The sequence below is a fragment of the Neofelis nebulosa genome, chromosome 6 (genome assembly GCF_028018385.1).
Source record: "Neofelis nebulosa isolate mNeoNeb1 chromosome 6, mNeoNeb1.pri, whole genome shotgun sequence".
Taxonomy (NCBI): domain Eukaryota; kingdom Metazoa; phylum Chordata; class Mammalia; order Carnivora; family Felidae; genus Neofelis; species Neofelis nebulosa.
This window is the reverse complement of record NC_080787.1, coordinates 5963735-5979050: the sequence shown is the minus strand read 5'-3', so window position 1 is coordinate 5979050 and position 15316 is coordinate 5963735. Positions and strand designations below refer to the sequence as shown.

General features: G+C 39.2%; 1 protein-coding gene across 1 annotated transcript; it reads right to left on the bottom strand.

The window, feature by feature from the left end:
• Positions 1–12415: 12415 nt before the first annotated feature.
• LOC131513395 (putative olfactory receptor 2B8) lies at positions 12416–13351 on the bottom strand. Its single transcript, XM_058732579.1, has one exon. It carries the CDS (start codon positions 13349–13351, stop codon positions 12416–12418), a length of 936 nt encoding a protein of 311 aa, XP_058588562.1.
• Positions 13352–15316: the final 1965 nt, after the last annotated feature.

Here is a 15316-nt window from a genome sequence, read left to right as displayed (position 1 = left end):
TCAGAGGAGATGCTTCTCCAGAGATCTGAGCCCCAAGCACAAGCATGGGGGACAATTCATCGTCTGTTACTTCCGCATTCCACATTAGTAGTAATTTGGCACACACAGCAAGCGGGGCAGGAAGAAGAACCCAGAAGGAGTCTTTAAGCTGGGAACTAGAGTTTATGTTAGTCCTGTTGGCCATCTTCTGGTACATAACTTTACTTATTTTCCCAACATTCCCTTCTTTGATGACTTTTTTGAAAAATCTTTTTTAGTAGGCATCACCTTTAGCTCTAAGGGTAGGTACTCTCGGAGAGCTAAGATGTGTGTTGCAGTTTCCAGGTAATGTTGAGGGACCTGGTCAGGGTTTGTGTAATGTCCGCCACAAACGCAGGTCCGTTGTCACTATGTATGGTTAAGGGCAGACCAAACCAAGGTAGGATTTCCCGAAGAAGAGCTTTGGCCACCTCACGACTTCATTCCATCCTGGTTGGGAAGGCTTTGACCCATCCTGAATATGTGCAGATTATTACAAGGAGGTACCTGAATCCTTTGCTCGGTTGTATATCTGTGAATTCCACCTCCAACTCTTTGAAAGGGGTAGCCCCATCCTTTGAATAAACCAGGTTTCCTGGGATTATATGGGGTGGGTTTCTAGTAACTGTCAGATCAGGTTAGGGAGGATATGGTTTGCATATTTAGAGATTTATGAATTAACCAAGCCTCAAGTGAATATAAACCATGAAAGTCTTTATCTGTTGATAGGTCTACGGTGAGAAAAGTCTTTGCATACAACTTTTTGGGGAATCCATCCCATTTCCAATTGTTTAAATAATCATATGCCCATGGGATCTTATTATTATCCCCACAGAATAACAAGCACAGAAGATTGTCCATACATGAAAACTGTGACATTTTTTCTGAAGTTTACCTCAGGTTTTCTACTTTAGGCAAACAGCAAACATTTAAGCACAATCAGAACTAGAATTTAACTTCCATAATGGTGTGTTGTTGAAACGTAGTTTTTTTCCTCTATAAAAATCCCTCTTTCCAGAGATAGCCAAATTGAGACCAATGCATTTGTAGAACAAGTCCAGTCTTAACAAACCTGGCCTAATTATTTACATAAGCTCACCAAGAATAACAATTGATCATGAGGATCTTTTTTATTTTTGATATTAATTCATTTCTGAGAGAAAGAGAGAGGCAGAACGTGAGCAGGGGAGGGGCAGAGAGAGAAGGAGACACAGAATCTGAAGCAGGCTCCAGGCTCTGAGCTGTCAGCACAGAGCCCGAAGCAGGGCTCGAACTCACAGACCGTGAGATCATGACATGAGCCAAAGTCAGACTCTTAACCAACTGAGCCACCCAGGTGCCCCGATCATGAGGATCTCTTAAACATTGCTTTGCTAGAACCTTTTATAAGGAATCTCCAGATTGAAATTTTAGTAGCCTCTCCAAGCCAGAGGCCAAGCCAAATACTTGCCATCAGACAGGCCTCCAATACCTGTAGAATTGGGTGAATTCCTCTTCACGAGGTCCCCAAGGTATCCTGAGGTTCCTGCACCTGCCGGGAAGTGACCTTCTTCACTCACCTGGGGAAACTGCTGGAAATTCTGGAAGCAAGGTATCAGGCCACCATTTCCAAGGGGCTTTATGGCTCCATGTTTCACAAAGTCAACCTTAGTTCCCTAAAGCTGTCTGGTCATATATGAGTCTATGCATGTCAATCTCAAATAGGACATTCCAGTCAAAGCCTTGGTAAAATAACCAGTGTTTACAAAGGTGACCTGTTACAAGATGAACAGATTCTTACTGAACTTATGCAAACAATTGTAATTGCCATGAAAGAAAAAAATACTCACTGAGAGTTTTTGAATTTCAGGGCGTAGGTAGAGGGAAAAGATAAATGCCTCAGTTGTTTACAAATGACCACTTTATGACATTTCTGTATATCATAGGTATCTTAAGAGAAAGTTTCCTTAATCTGGAAAAGCAAACATTAGAGAACAAGCAATATTTCCAACAAGAGTCACACAACTATAATCTTCCTCAGTTCATTTAGTCCCATGTTTCTAATCCTTGTTCAGTTTGAATGCAGCTTTTTAGCTCTGGAAACTCTTACCCATTTTAGTATTAATCTTACAGACATCCAATACCTGTATTTGTCCCACAAGTCCTTTTTATAAATCTTCTTGAAGAAGAAACACGTTTTGTGAGAGAATAAGAACAACTATAAATGAAAAAAACTCAGAAATACACATTGTTAAAGATCCGATGAGAGTCCATTATGATGCAATTGACAAAGAAGTTCAGTTATTTCTGTAACATATAACACTTCAAGCAATCAGAATATTAGGTGATGACCTTATACCAAAACATTAAAACTTTAGGAATTGCATATATATTTGGGCAGTTACAACATTTACCCATGCAATACAACCTAAGATTTACTGTTGCATGTCAGTGCTTCTCCAAGTAACTTAGCATCCCAAATAAAAGGGCCTAGTTGCTCAAAAAGACTTCATTTACCCTTTAAATCCTGGGAAGTTTGTTAAAACCTTAGGAAGTTATAAAGCACATGCTAAATAGGATTACAGATCATTACAAATCTTAAAACTTTATTTATTCAACCAAGGCGGCAATAAAAGATCCTAACGGCGAATGTATAGCATTATATCATTGTTAGTAAACCCTAGCTCCTTCAACATTGAGAAGTTTTAACTAAGTAATCAAAGACCTGACAAAGATAAAACCTAAAGCTTTGCTTTTTCTGGCAGACAAACAAAAAAGAAAACCTTTGTTTACATTGTCTTATCAAAAGCAAATCAACAGTCCAAGAAAACGTTGACTTTTGAATAGAGAGAAAAGCAGAATTTCCACCTTATACCAAGGTACTTTTAAAATTCCATTTATCTCAACCTTAGTCCATCCTGAACACACATAAAATTCCTTTCCAAAGATGTCCCTTCATGAACCTTCTACAACTTTCCTTTGCCTTCAGACTTTGTCCCAAAGCCATTTCTCTGCAACGAACCAGTCTCATTTAGGGCAAAATTACTTTCTTTGACCCTCAACAAAAAATGTACTTCCATTCCTTATATCATTCTTACAAACCTCCTACTTTCCTACATACAGGGTTGCTTTCCTTATTTCCATCAGTCTTATGTACACTTAGCAGAATTTTAACTCTTAGGAAACCTTAGTCTCCAATTGAGGACTTAGTAACCAAGAGAGAGGTGTTATACACCAGAATTTTTTTAGATGGTAAATTCACGAGCCAATTAAGCACAAAGCATGTTTTCCAATGGATCCAAATAGCTTTAGTTACTCTGCAATAAGAAGTTAAAAACACAGCTCTCTGGGGAGGGAGCCAAGATGGCAGAAAAGCGTGGACGTTTTTTCTGTCTCGTGTCCATGAAATACACCCAGACCAACACTAAACCACCCTGCACAACTAGGAAAGTGATCTGAGGATGAACACAACATTCTGCACAACCTGAACCACACAATTCAGCAGGTACCTGGCGCAGATTGGTGAACTTGGGGAGACAGAAGCTGCGAAGGACAGGGAGGTGCTTTACATGCAGAGAGAGGACAGAGACGGTGGTGAGAATATGGGAAAAGCACCCCTCCCCAAAAGCAGCTGGAGAGAAGGGGGAAAACTGGAAACAGCTGCAGGGACTAAACTAAAAAGGGAGAAAGGAGAAGGCTAAAATTCCATTAAGACTGTAAACAGGGAGAGTGCAAAGTCTGCAACTCTACAGCTCGATAACTAGCAGTGCTCTGGTGGAAGGGCAAATCCCCAGGACCAGAGTGGGGTCCGGGAGGTTCTAGAGCCACACAGGGAGTACTGGTTCCACTGCTGGAAGGACACTTGGTAGAGAATGTGAGGCCACATGGTCCCAGCAGACCCCAGAGAAAAGCCATAGTTGCTGGTGCTCAAACAAGGTCATTAAGGGTGAAGCCTTAAGGTGGTGCCAGATGTGTGTTGTGATTTTCCATAATCCCTGAAAAGCTGCTGCTACACTACCTCACAGACTTTTGGGGGGGCGGGCTGGCACCTGGCCCAGTCTCTGTGCACTGGCAGCAGCACTGTCCCACGATCTTTCCTGGGTGCAGCGGGAACCCAGCCATTGCTCAATGAGACCCTCCCGCAGAGGGGCGGAACAGGTCAAAGCCACAGTCCTTCAGACGTAAGAGGCTGGGGAAAACAGCCTCATCTGAGACAAAACTCGGGAGAGGTACTGCCTGGGGCTTGGTCACAGACAGTGAAAAAGCAAGGAGTGGATGAAAGCTGAAGGCAGAGGACGGGTGCACGAGTGCTAATCGGGGAGGAATGAGTTCCGATACTACAGACTGCATAGCTGGGTGATGCCATTTTCACTGCTTCTACGCATGCGCATATGCACCTACAAGTGCCACAACAATCCACCCCAGTAGGGTAGCACCGCCATCTAGTGGAGAATAGAGCCATTACACTAAGTCCTGCCCAACTGGACCAACCTTGCTCTTCAAGAACACAAGTATAGCCTACTTACTTATGGACTATAAAGTACATCACAGTCTGAATTGTAGGGGAAATCAAAGTAAACTCAGTCATATTTCAGTCTGTTAGCAGGTCCATCTATTCAGTTTTCTTTCTTTTTTTCTTCTTTTTGTTCTCTATTTCTTTTTTTTTTCTTGAATACAGAAAGAGAAAAAATTCATTTTTACTTTCAATTTTTATTAAAAATATTTTCTTTAATTTTTTTAACTATATGTTTACATCTGGGTAAATTTTTTCAAATTCTATTTTACTTCCACAAGTGTACTTTAGTCTAATTCATTGAACTCTTTTTTTTTCAAATTTTTAAATATTTTCCTTATTTTTCCCCTTTATCTTCTTTCTCTTTTTCATTTCTATTCTTGTTCTTGAATACAGAATGAGAAAAAATTCATTTTTATTTTTAATTTTTATTAAAAATATTTTTCTTCAGTTTTTTCTCTACTATATATTCGACTTTTGTGTATTTCTTTTCAAATTCTAGTTTACTTCCATTATTTCATCTTAGTCTCCTTCATTTTATTCATTTTTTTCAAGTTTTCAAACGTTTTCCTTTTTTCCTTCTTTCTTTCCCCTTTTTTCTCTAATCTATCAAGCCTCTTTCAACACCCAGACAAAAACACACCTAGGATATAGCATCATTTATTCAATTATTTGAGTGTGTGTGTGTAATTTTTTAATTTTAATATTTTTTCGATTTCAATTCTTTTAATTTTAATTTTTTCTACCTGATTCATTTTATTCCTTCAAAATGATGAAACGAAAAAATTCATCCCCCAAAAAAGAAGAGGGAGAAATCACAACCAGGGACATAACCAACACAGATACAAGCAAGATGTCTGAACCAGAATTTAGAATCGCAATTATAAGAATACTACCTGGAGTCAAAAATACATTAGAATCCATTTCTGTGGATATACAAGAAGTAACAGCTAGTCAGGATGAAATAAAAAATGTTGTAACTGAGCTGCAATCATGAATGGATGCCATGGCAGCAAGGATAGATGAAACATATCAGCAAATCACTTATACAGGACAAGCTTACGGAGAAACATGAAGCACGAAAACAAGAGGGAGTCTAAGGCAAAAGAGCACAATATAAGAATTAGAGAACTCAGTGATTTGTTAAAAAGGAATAACATCAGAATCATAGCAGTCCCAGAAGCTGAAGAGACAGAAAATGGAGTAGAAGGTTATGTGAGCAAATCATAGAGGAAAACTTTCCTAACCTGGGGAAAGACACAAACATTAAAATCCAGAAAGCACAGAGGACTCTCATTAGATTCAACCAAAAGTGACCACCAACAAGGCATACCATAGTCAAATTCACAAAATACTCAGGCAAGGAGAGAATCATGAGAGCAGCAAGGGAAAAAAAATCCTTAACCTACAAGGGAAGACAGATCATGTTCACAGCAGACCTATCCACAGAAACTTGGCAGGCAAGCAAGGAGTGCCAGGATATATTCAATGTTCTGAGTCAGAAAAATATGCAGCCAAGAATGATTTATCCAGCAAGGCTGTCATTAAAAATGGAAGGAGGGGCGCCTGGGTGGCGCAGTCGGTTAACCGTCCGACTTCAGCCAGGTCACGATCTCGCGGTCTGTGAGTTCGAGCCCCGCGTCGGGCTCTGGGCTGATGGCTCGGAGCCTGGAGCCTGTTTCTGATTCTGTGTCTCCCTCTCTCTCTGCCCCTCCCCCGTTCATGCTCTGTCTCTCTCTGTCCCAAAAAAATAAAATAAAAAACGTTGAAAAAAAAAATGGAAGGAGAAATAAAAAGTTTACAGACAAACAAACATTCAAGGAGTTCATGACCACTAAACCAGCCCTGAAAGAAAGTTTAAGGGCGACTGTCTAAGAGGAGAAAAGACCAAATAAACAAAAAAAACCACCAAAACCCAAAAAGATCAAAAGTAACAAAGACTAGAAAGGTACAGACAACACCACCAGAAACTCCAACTCCACGAGAAACATAATGGCAATACTGGACTAAACGCTCCAATCAAAACACATAGGATAACATAATGGATAAGAAAACAAGATCCATCCATATACTGTTTACAAGAGACCTATTTTAGACCTAAAGATACCTTAGATTGAAAGTAAGGGGATGGAGAAACATCTATCATACTAATGGTCACAAAAAGAAAGCCAGAGTAGCCATACTTATATCAGACAATCTAGATTTTAAAATAAAGACTGAGGTGCCTGGGTGGCTCAGTCGGTTAAGTGTCTGATTTCTGCTCAGGTCAAAATCTCACAGTACATGAGTTCAAGCACGTCACTGGGCTCTGTGCTGACAGCTCAGAGCCTGGTACCTGGATTCTGTGTCTCCCTGTCTCTCTCTCTCTCTCTCTCTCTCTCTCTCTCTCTCTCTCTCTCTCAGCCCCTCTCTCACTAATGCTATCTCTCTCTATCAAAAATCAAAAATCAATAAATGTTAAAAAAATTTTAAATAAAGGCTGTAACAAAAGATCAAGAAGGGCATTATATCATAATTAACAGGCCTATCCATCAAGAAGATCTAACAATTGTAAACATTTATGCTCGAAACGTTAGGCACCCAAAATATAAATCAATTAATCACACACACAAGGACTCATTGATAATAATACCATAATAGTAATGGACTGCAGCACTCAATTGGCAACAACGCACATATCATCTAAACAGAAATTCAAAAAAACAATGATTATGAATGACACACTACACGAAATGGACTTAACAGATATATTCAGAATTATTTCATCCTAAAGTAACGGAATACACATTCCTCTCAAGTGCGCATGGGACGTTCTCCAGAATAGATCACATACCGGGACACAAATCAGCCCTCAATGAGCAAAAAAGATGAAGATCACACCGCGCCTATTTTCACACCACAACACTATGAAACTCGAAATCAATCACAAGAAAAAAGGTGGAAGGATAACAAATAGTTGGAGACTAAAGACAATGCTACTAACTAATGAATGGGCTAACCAAGAAATTAAGGAGGAAATTAAAAGTACATGGAAGCCGATTAAAATGATAACACCAAAGCCCAGGACCTATGGGATGTAGTAATGGTGGTCATAAGAGGGAAATATATAGCAATCGAGGCCTTGCTAAAGATGGAAGAAGGGTCTAACCTTACACCTTAAAGAGCTGGAAAAAGAACAGCAAATAAAACCCCACACTAGCAGAAGATAGGAAATAATAAAGACTAGAGCAGAAAGCAAGGCTATCAAAAACAAAAAAACAAAAAAAAAACCAGTAGAACAGATCAATGGAATCAGAAGGTGGCTCTTGGAAAGAGTTAACAAATATGATAAATCCACATCCAGTTTGATCAAAAATATAAAGGAAAGGACCCAAATAAATAAAATAAAGAATCACATGGGAATACAAGCTGGTGCAGCCACTCTGGAAAACAGTATGGAGCTTCCTCAAAAAGCTAAAAATAAAATTACCCTACAACCCAGCAATTGCACCACTAGGCATTTATCCATGGGATACGCGTGTGCTGTTTCAAAGGCACACATGCACCCCCATGTTTATAGCACCACTATCAACAATAAGCAAAGTATGGAAAGAGCCCAAATGTCCATTGATGGATGAATGGATAAAGATGTGGTATATATATACATACAAACGAGTATCACTCGGTGATAAAAAAGAATGAAATCTTGCCATTTGCAACTATGTGGATGGAACTGGGGGGTATTATGCTAAGTGAAATCAGTCAGTCAGAGAAAGACAAAAATCATATGACTTCACTCATATGAGGACTTTAAAAGACAAAACAGATAAACATAAGGGAAGGGAAACAAAATATAAAAACAGGGAGGGGGACAAAACAGAAGAGACTCATAAATATGGAGAACAAACAGAGGGTTACTGGAGGGATTGTGGGAGGGGGGATGGGCTAAATGGGTAAGGGCCACTAAGGAATCTACTCCTGAAATCACTGTTGCACTATATGCTAACTAATTTGGATGTAAATTTTAAAAAATACAAAATACAATTAAAACAATATTTTTAAAAAAATCAAGAGTCACAGAGGACAGATCGCCACCAACACAGCAGAAATATAAACAATAATAAGAGAATATTATGAGCAATTAGACACCAATAAAATGGGCAATCTGGAAGAATTGGACAAATTCTTAGAAACACATAAACAACCAAAACTGAAACATGAAGAAACAGAAACTTTTAACACACCCATAAACAGTAAAGGAATCGAATTAGTAATCAAAAATGTCCCAAAAAACAAGAGTCCAGGGCTGGATGGCTTTCCAGGGGAATTCTACCACATATTTTAAGAAGAGTTAACACCTATTCTTTTGAAGCCATGCCAAAAATAGAGATGGAAGGAAACCATACAAACTCATTCTATTAGACCATCATTACCTTGATTCCAAAATCAGACAAAGAACCCACTCAAAAGGAGAATTACAGAACAATATCCCTGATAAATATGGATGCAAAAATCCTCAATGAGATAATAGCCAGCCAAATCACACAATGCATTAAAAGAATTATTCAACAAGACCAAGTGGGATTTATACCTGGGACACAGGGCTAGTTCAATATCTGCAAATCAATCAGTGTGATACATCGCATCACTAAAAGAAAGGACAAGAACCACATGGTCCTCTCAATAGATGGAGAGAAAGCATTTGACAAAATACAGCATCCTTTCTTGACAAAAACACTCAAATAGGTGGGTCTAGAAAGCTCATACCTCAAGATCGCAAATGCCATAAATGAAAGACCTAATGTTACTATCGTCCTCAATAGGGAAAAACTGAGAGCTTTCCCCCTAAGATCAGGAACAGGACAGGGGTGCCCATTCTCACCACTGTTATTCAACACAGTATTGGAAGTCTTAGACTCAGCAATCAGACAACACAGAGGAGTAAAAGACATCCAAATAAGCCAGGAGGAAGACACAGTCACTCCTCACAGATGATATGACACTCTATGTGGAAAACCCAAAAGATTCCACCAAAACACTTCTAGAACTGATCCATGAATTCAGCAAGGTTGTGGGATGTAATATCCATGCACTGAAATCCATTGCATTCCTATACATCCATAATGAACCAACAGTAAGAGAAATCAGGAAATCGATCCCATTTACAAGTGCACCAAAACCTGTAAAATACCCACAAATAAGCATAACCAAACAGGTGAAAAATCAATGCACTGAAAACTATAGAAAACTTATCCAAGACATTGAAGAAGACACACAAGAAAATGGCAAAATGTTCCATACTCCTGGATGGGAAGAACAAAGATTGTTAACATGTCGATACTACTCAGGCAATCAACGTATTCAATGCAATCCCTATCAAAGCAACACCCGGATTCTTCACAGAGCTAGAACAATCTTAAAATTTGTATGGAACCAGAAATCAACTAAATAGACAAAGCAATCTTGAAAAAGAAAACCGAAGCTGGAGGTATCACGATGCTGGACTACAAGACGTATTACAGCTTAACTGAATAGCCACCCAGGTGCCTAGGTACAATATGATTTTTGATAACAGGATTATAATAGAGATATTCAGTGAAGATATCAGAGCTCAGAGAAATTGAGTCAAAACAAAAAGTCAAAAGGCAAGACAAATCCAGAATTCCCACCTGGCTGAGATTAGGGGATTATTCCTCCCTTACCATTTCTCTGCAGTGTTCCAAGATTCTAATTGTTACAAAGCTAAAGGGCAATTATCAATAATTAATGGCACCTGCCTCACAGGCTTGTTTTGAGGAATGAATAAACACACACAAAGCATTTCTGAGGGGAAAAATAAGATGTGTTACAAAGCTGTAATGATCAAGACAGTATGGTACTGGCACAAAAAACAGACACATGAATGGAACTGAGTGTTCTCCACAATAAGAGAACCCAGAAATGGACCCACAAATGTATGGCCAACCAATCTTTGACAAAGAAGGAAAGAATTTCCAATGGAATAAATAAAGTCTCTTCAGCAAATGGTGCTGGGAAAACTAGACAGCACATACAGAAAAATGAACCTTCACCACTTTCCTTCACCATACACAAAAATAAACTCAAAATGGAAGAAAGACCTAAATGTAAGACAGGAAGCCATCAAAATCCTAGAGCAGAAAGCAGGCAAAAACCTCTTTGACCTGGGAAGCAGCAACTTTCTCACTCAACACATCTGCAGAGGCAAGGGAAACAGAAAGAAAAATGAACTATTGGGACCTTATCAAAATACAAAGCTTCTGCACAGTGAAGGAAACAATCAGCAAATAAAAGCAACCTACAGAATTGGAGAAGATATTTCCAAATGATATATCAGATAAAGGGTTAGTATGCAAAATCTATAAAGACCTTATCAAACTCAAAAAAATGAATAATCCAGTGAAGAAATGGGCCAAACACATGAATAGACACTTGTCCAAAGAAGACATCCAGGTGGCTAACAAACACATGAAAAAATGTTGAAAATCACTTATCATCAGGGAAATACAAATCAAAACCACAATGAGATTCACCTCACACCTGTCAGAATGGCTAACATTAACAACTCAGGCAACGACAGATGTTGGCAAGGATGCAGAGAAAGAGGATCTCTTTTGCACTACTGCTGGAAATGCAAACTGGTGCAGCCACTCTGGAAAACACCGTGTGGGTTCCTCAAAAAATTAAAAATAGAACTACCTTATGACCCAGCAGTTGCACTAGTAGGTATTCATCCAAGGGATACAGGTGTGTTGTTTTAAAAGGGCACATGCTCCTCGCTGCACAACAGCAGTGCTATCGACAATAGCCAAATTATGGAAAGAGACCAACTGTCCATTGATGGATGAATGGATAAAGAAGAACTGGTAAATATATGCGATGGAGTATTACTCAGCAGTCAAAAATAATGAAATCTTGCCATTTGCAGCGACATAGAGAGAACTAGACTGTATTTTGCTGAGTGAAATAAATCGATCAGAGAAAGACAAATATCATGATTTCACTTATATGTGGAATTTAAGACATGTAACGGATTAACTGAGGAGAAGGGAAGGAAAAGAAAGAAAAATAGAAGGAGGCAAACGATAGGAGACTCTTACATACAAACAACAAACTGAGGGTTGCTGGAGGAGAGAGGAGTGGGGGCATGGGCTAAATGTGTGATGGGTATTAGGAGAGCACTTCTTGGGAAGAGTACATGGCTTCATATGTAAGTGATGAATCACTGGGTTTTACTTCTGCAACCAATACAACACTATCTGTTAACTAACATGAATTGAAATAAATACATTTATTTTAAAAAGAAATAATATTTATGATAAAGATGAATAAGTAAAAACACTTAATTAAAAAAACTAGAATAAAATCATTTGAAAAATATTTCAAACTTACTTGTGTTTCAAAGTTAAAAGAAAACTACTGAATGGGAGAAGATATTGACAAATGACATAACCAATAAAGGGTTTATATCATAATTTATAAAGGTCTTACACATACAATGCCCAAAATACAAATGATCCAATTAAAAATGGCCAGAATACATGAATAGACATTCTCCAAAGAAGACAACATGATGACAAAAAAAACACGTCAAAACATGCTCAACATCACTGATCATCAGGTAAATACAAACCAAAAACGCAATGATATGTCACTTCATCCATGTGAGAATAGCTAAAATCAACAACACAAGAAACAACAGGTGTTGTCAAGGATATTTAGAAATGGGAACTCTCTTGCACTGCTGAATCCATGAATTCAGAGTTTGAACACTCATTGCTTAAAACAATGAAGTACGGTAATTCTCATGATAGTCATCAGGGGAAATGTTGGATGACACGTGCAGGACACAAAATCTTAAGGGCTCTGACATTCAAAGTGTTCCATCACAGGGTCTTCCGTACCGAGTCATCTGGAGTCATAGCCCCTACAAAGCGCCTTCTTCATTGCTCCAGTCACATCCTTGTTCCGCAGGGTATATATAAAGGGGTTGACCATGGGGGTGACGATGGTGTAGAAGAGAGAAACGAACTTGCCCTGATCCTGGGAGTAGTTGTTGCTGGGCTGGAGGTAAATGTAGATGCCTGTGCCGTAGAACAGGGAGACCACTGTGAAGTGGGACCCACATGTCCCAAAAGCTTTCCTCTGCCCTGAAGCTGACTTTATTCTTAACACTGCCTTGACAATCTGACCATAGGAGAACGTGATTAATGCCACAGGTATGAGGAGAATGATCACACTGACAAAGAGCTCAGACTCATTCACAGTGGTGTCAACACAGGCAAGCTTGAGCAGTGGGGGAACCTCACAAAAGAAGTGGTCTATTTTATTTCTCCCACAGAGTGGTACAAGGAAGGTGAGCACCGTGTGCAATGAGGAGTTGGCAAAACCAAGGAACCACGATGCAGAAGCCATCAGGGTGCACAGACGGGGGTGCATGATCACTGTGTAGTGCAGGGGCCTGCAGACGGCTGCATAGCGGTCAAATGCCATCACCCCTAACAGAATGCATTCTGTAGATGCCAACCCTAGAGAGACGAACATCTGAGCTACACAACCACCGAAAGAGATAGACTTGTCTGCTCCCCTGAGATGAACCAGCAGCTGAGGAACAGTGCTGGTCGTGTAACACAGGTCCAGAAAGCTTAGGTTGGACAGGAAAAAGTACATGGGAGTCTGCAGGTGTGGGTCCAGGTGGGACAATGCAATGATGCTTGTGTTTCCCAGCAGGGTGAGCAGATAGAAGATCAGAAGAACCACAAAGAGGACTCGCTCCAGCTGAGGCCGGTCAGAGAAACCCAGCAGGATAAATCCAGTGATAGAACTTCCATTTTTCTGGTCCATTCTTTCTTATCACATGTTTCCTGTCAAGACCAAGCATTTGGCAATTTTTAAAAGCAATCTTCAAAGCAACAAAATGTTGGCAGGATGTGAATTTAGCATGTTATAAGACAGGGCATGGGATTGTATAAGTAACTCTTTGAATAAATTATGGACTCATGAAATTGCCATCATTCATATTAATTAATTCTATATTATCAAAAAAGAAAATCATAATATTTAATGTAAGAAAAATCAAATAATGGACCTGTGTCTGCATCAGTCATAGGTACAAAATGTCTTTCAGTCTCAGCCTAGTAGGCTGAAAGAACTATAAAATATGTGTGTGCACCACCGTGTTTATAGCAACACTATCAACAATGGCCAAAGTATGGAAAGAGCCCAAATGTCCACCAATGGATGAATGGATAAAGAAGATGTGGTATAAACATACAATGGAGTATACTCAGCAATCAAAAAAGAATGAAATCGTTCCATTTGCAACTACGTGGATGGAACTGGGGGGTATTATCCTAAGTGAAATTAGTCAGTCAGAGAAAGACAAAAATCATATGACTTCACTCATATGAGGACTTTAAGAGACAAAACAGATGAACATAAGGGAAGGGAAGCAAAAATAATATAAAAACAGGGAGGGGGACAAAACAGAAGAGACGCATAAATATGGAGAACAAACTGGGGGTTGCTGGAGGGATTGTGGGAGGGGGAAGGGCTAAATGGGTAAGGGGCTTAAGGAACCTACTCCTGAAATCATTGTTGCACTATATGCTAACTAATTTGGATGTAAATTCAAAAAAAATAAAAAAGAGAATTTAAAATAAATAAAATAAATGAAATAAAATTAAAATATGTGTGCATTTCAGAGAAAATGGGGATAAGGGAAAAAAGGGAGGGAAATCAGAAAGAATAGGAAAGTGATGCACACAGAGTGATAGTCAGCATTTTTAAAATTTTTTCTAATGTTTATTTATCTTTGAGAGAGAGACAAAGGCAGAGTGGAAGTGGGGAAAGCAGGGAGAGAAGAAGACACAGAACTCAACCAGGCTCCAGGCTCCTAGCTGTCAGCACAGAGCCCAACATGGAGCTTGAACTCACAAACAGTGAGATCTTGACCAGAGCCGAAGTCAGACCCTTCACCGACTGAGCCACCCAGGCACCCCAGATTCATTATTTTTCATATGTATCTCATAATTGCACACAACTGGAATACACATACCACGTGGCACAGGTCATGATACAACATGATCTCGAAAATAAATTCAGTTACAGGAATTTATGACCTAGAGTATATTTCTACAAAGAATTCAGTTACATTCAACACATCGCTGCTAGTTCTGCATACAAACAAATATCAGGTCTCTTTGTATGTGTGTGGAAGTAAAACAAATACTCAGTGAGAGAAAACCTGACAACAACACCATTCAAACAGTGCTTAACGTTAACCCCAAAGATGCTTAAAATTACCATGCCAATTTAACAGGAACTCTGAAAATTCATCGGCTATGCAGCCCTTTGGAATCAGAACTCTAAAATCCAGGGGCCAACACTCAACTCTTCCTTCTGCAGATTTTTGTTTCACACATTACTCCATTAGAGTAATTACACCAACCTTCGTAAAATTCCTCAAAGAGGTGGGATTACTCCATATCACCATTCTAATCGGAACTTTTTAAAGCATTATCCAAATGGGTAACCTATGTACAAAGTGTAATGCTTTGCATCATTGCCTAGGATAAAATAATTACTTGGGTAAATATACAGAGATAAACACAGATATATTCTCAAAGCCGTGACAAGTCGCAGAGCTATAATGCTAACCTTAACTTAGTACAAGGAAAGGCCTAAAGGAAAGGATATATTGGTATTATACAAAATCTCCCACACCCATCTATATTATATTCATGATCACCATTCTGGAAGCTAGCCTGCAGAGACAGTCACACTAGATCAAACACAATGCCAGCTCTA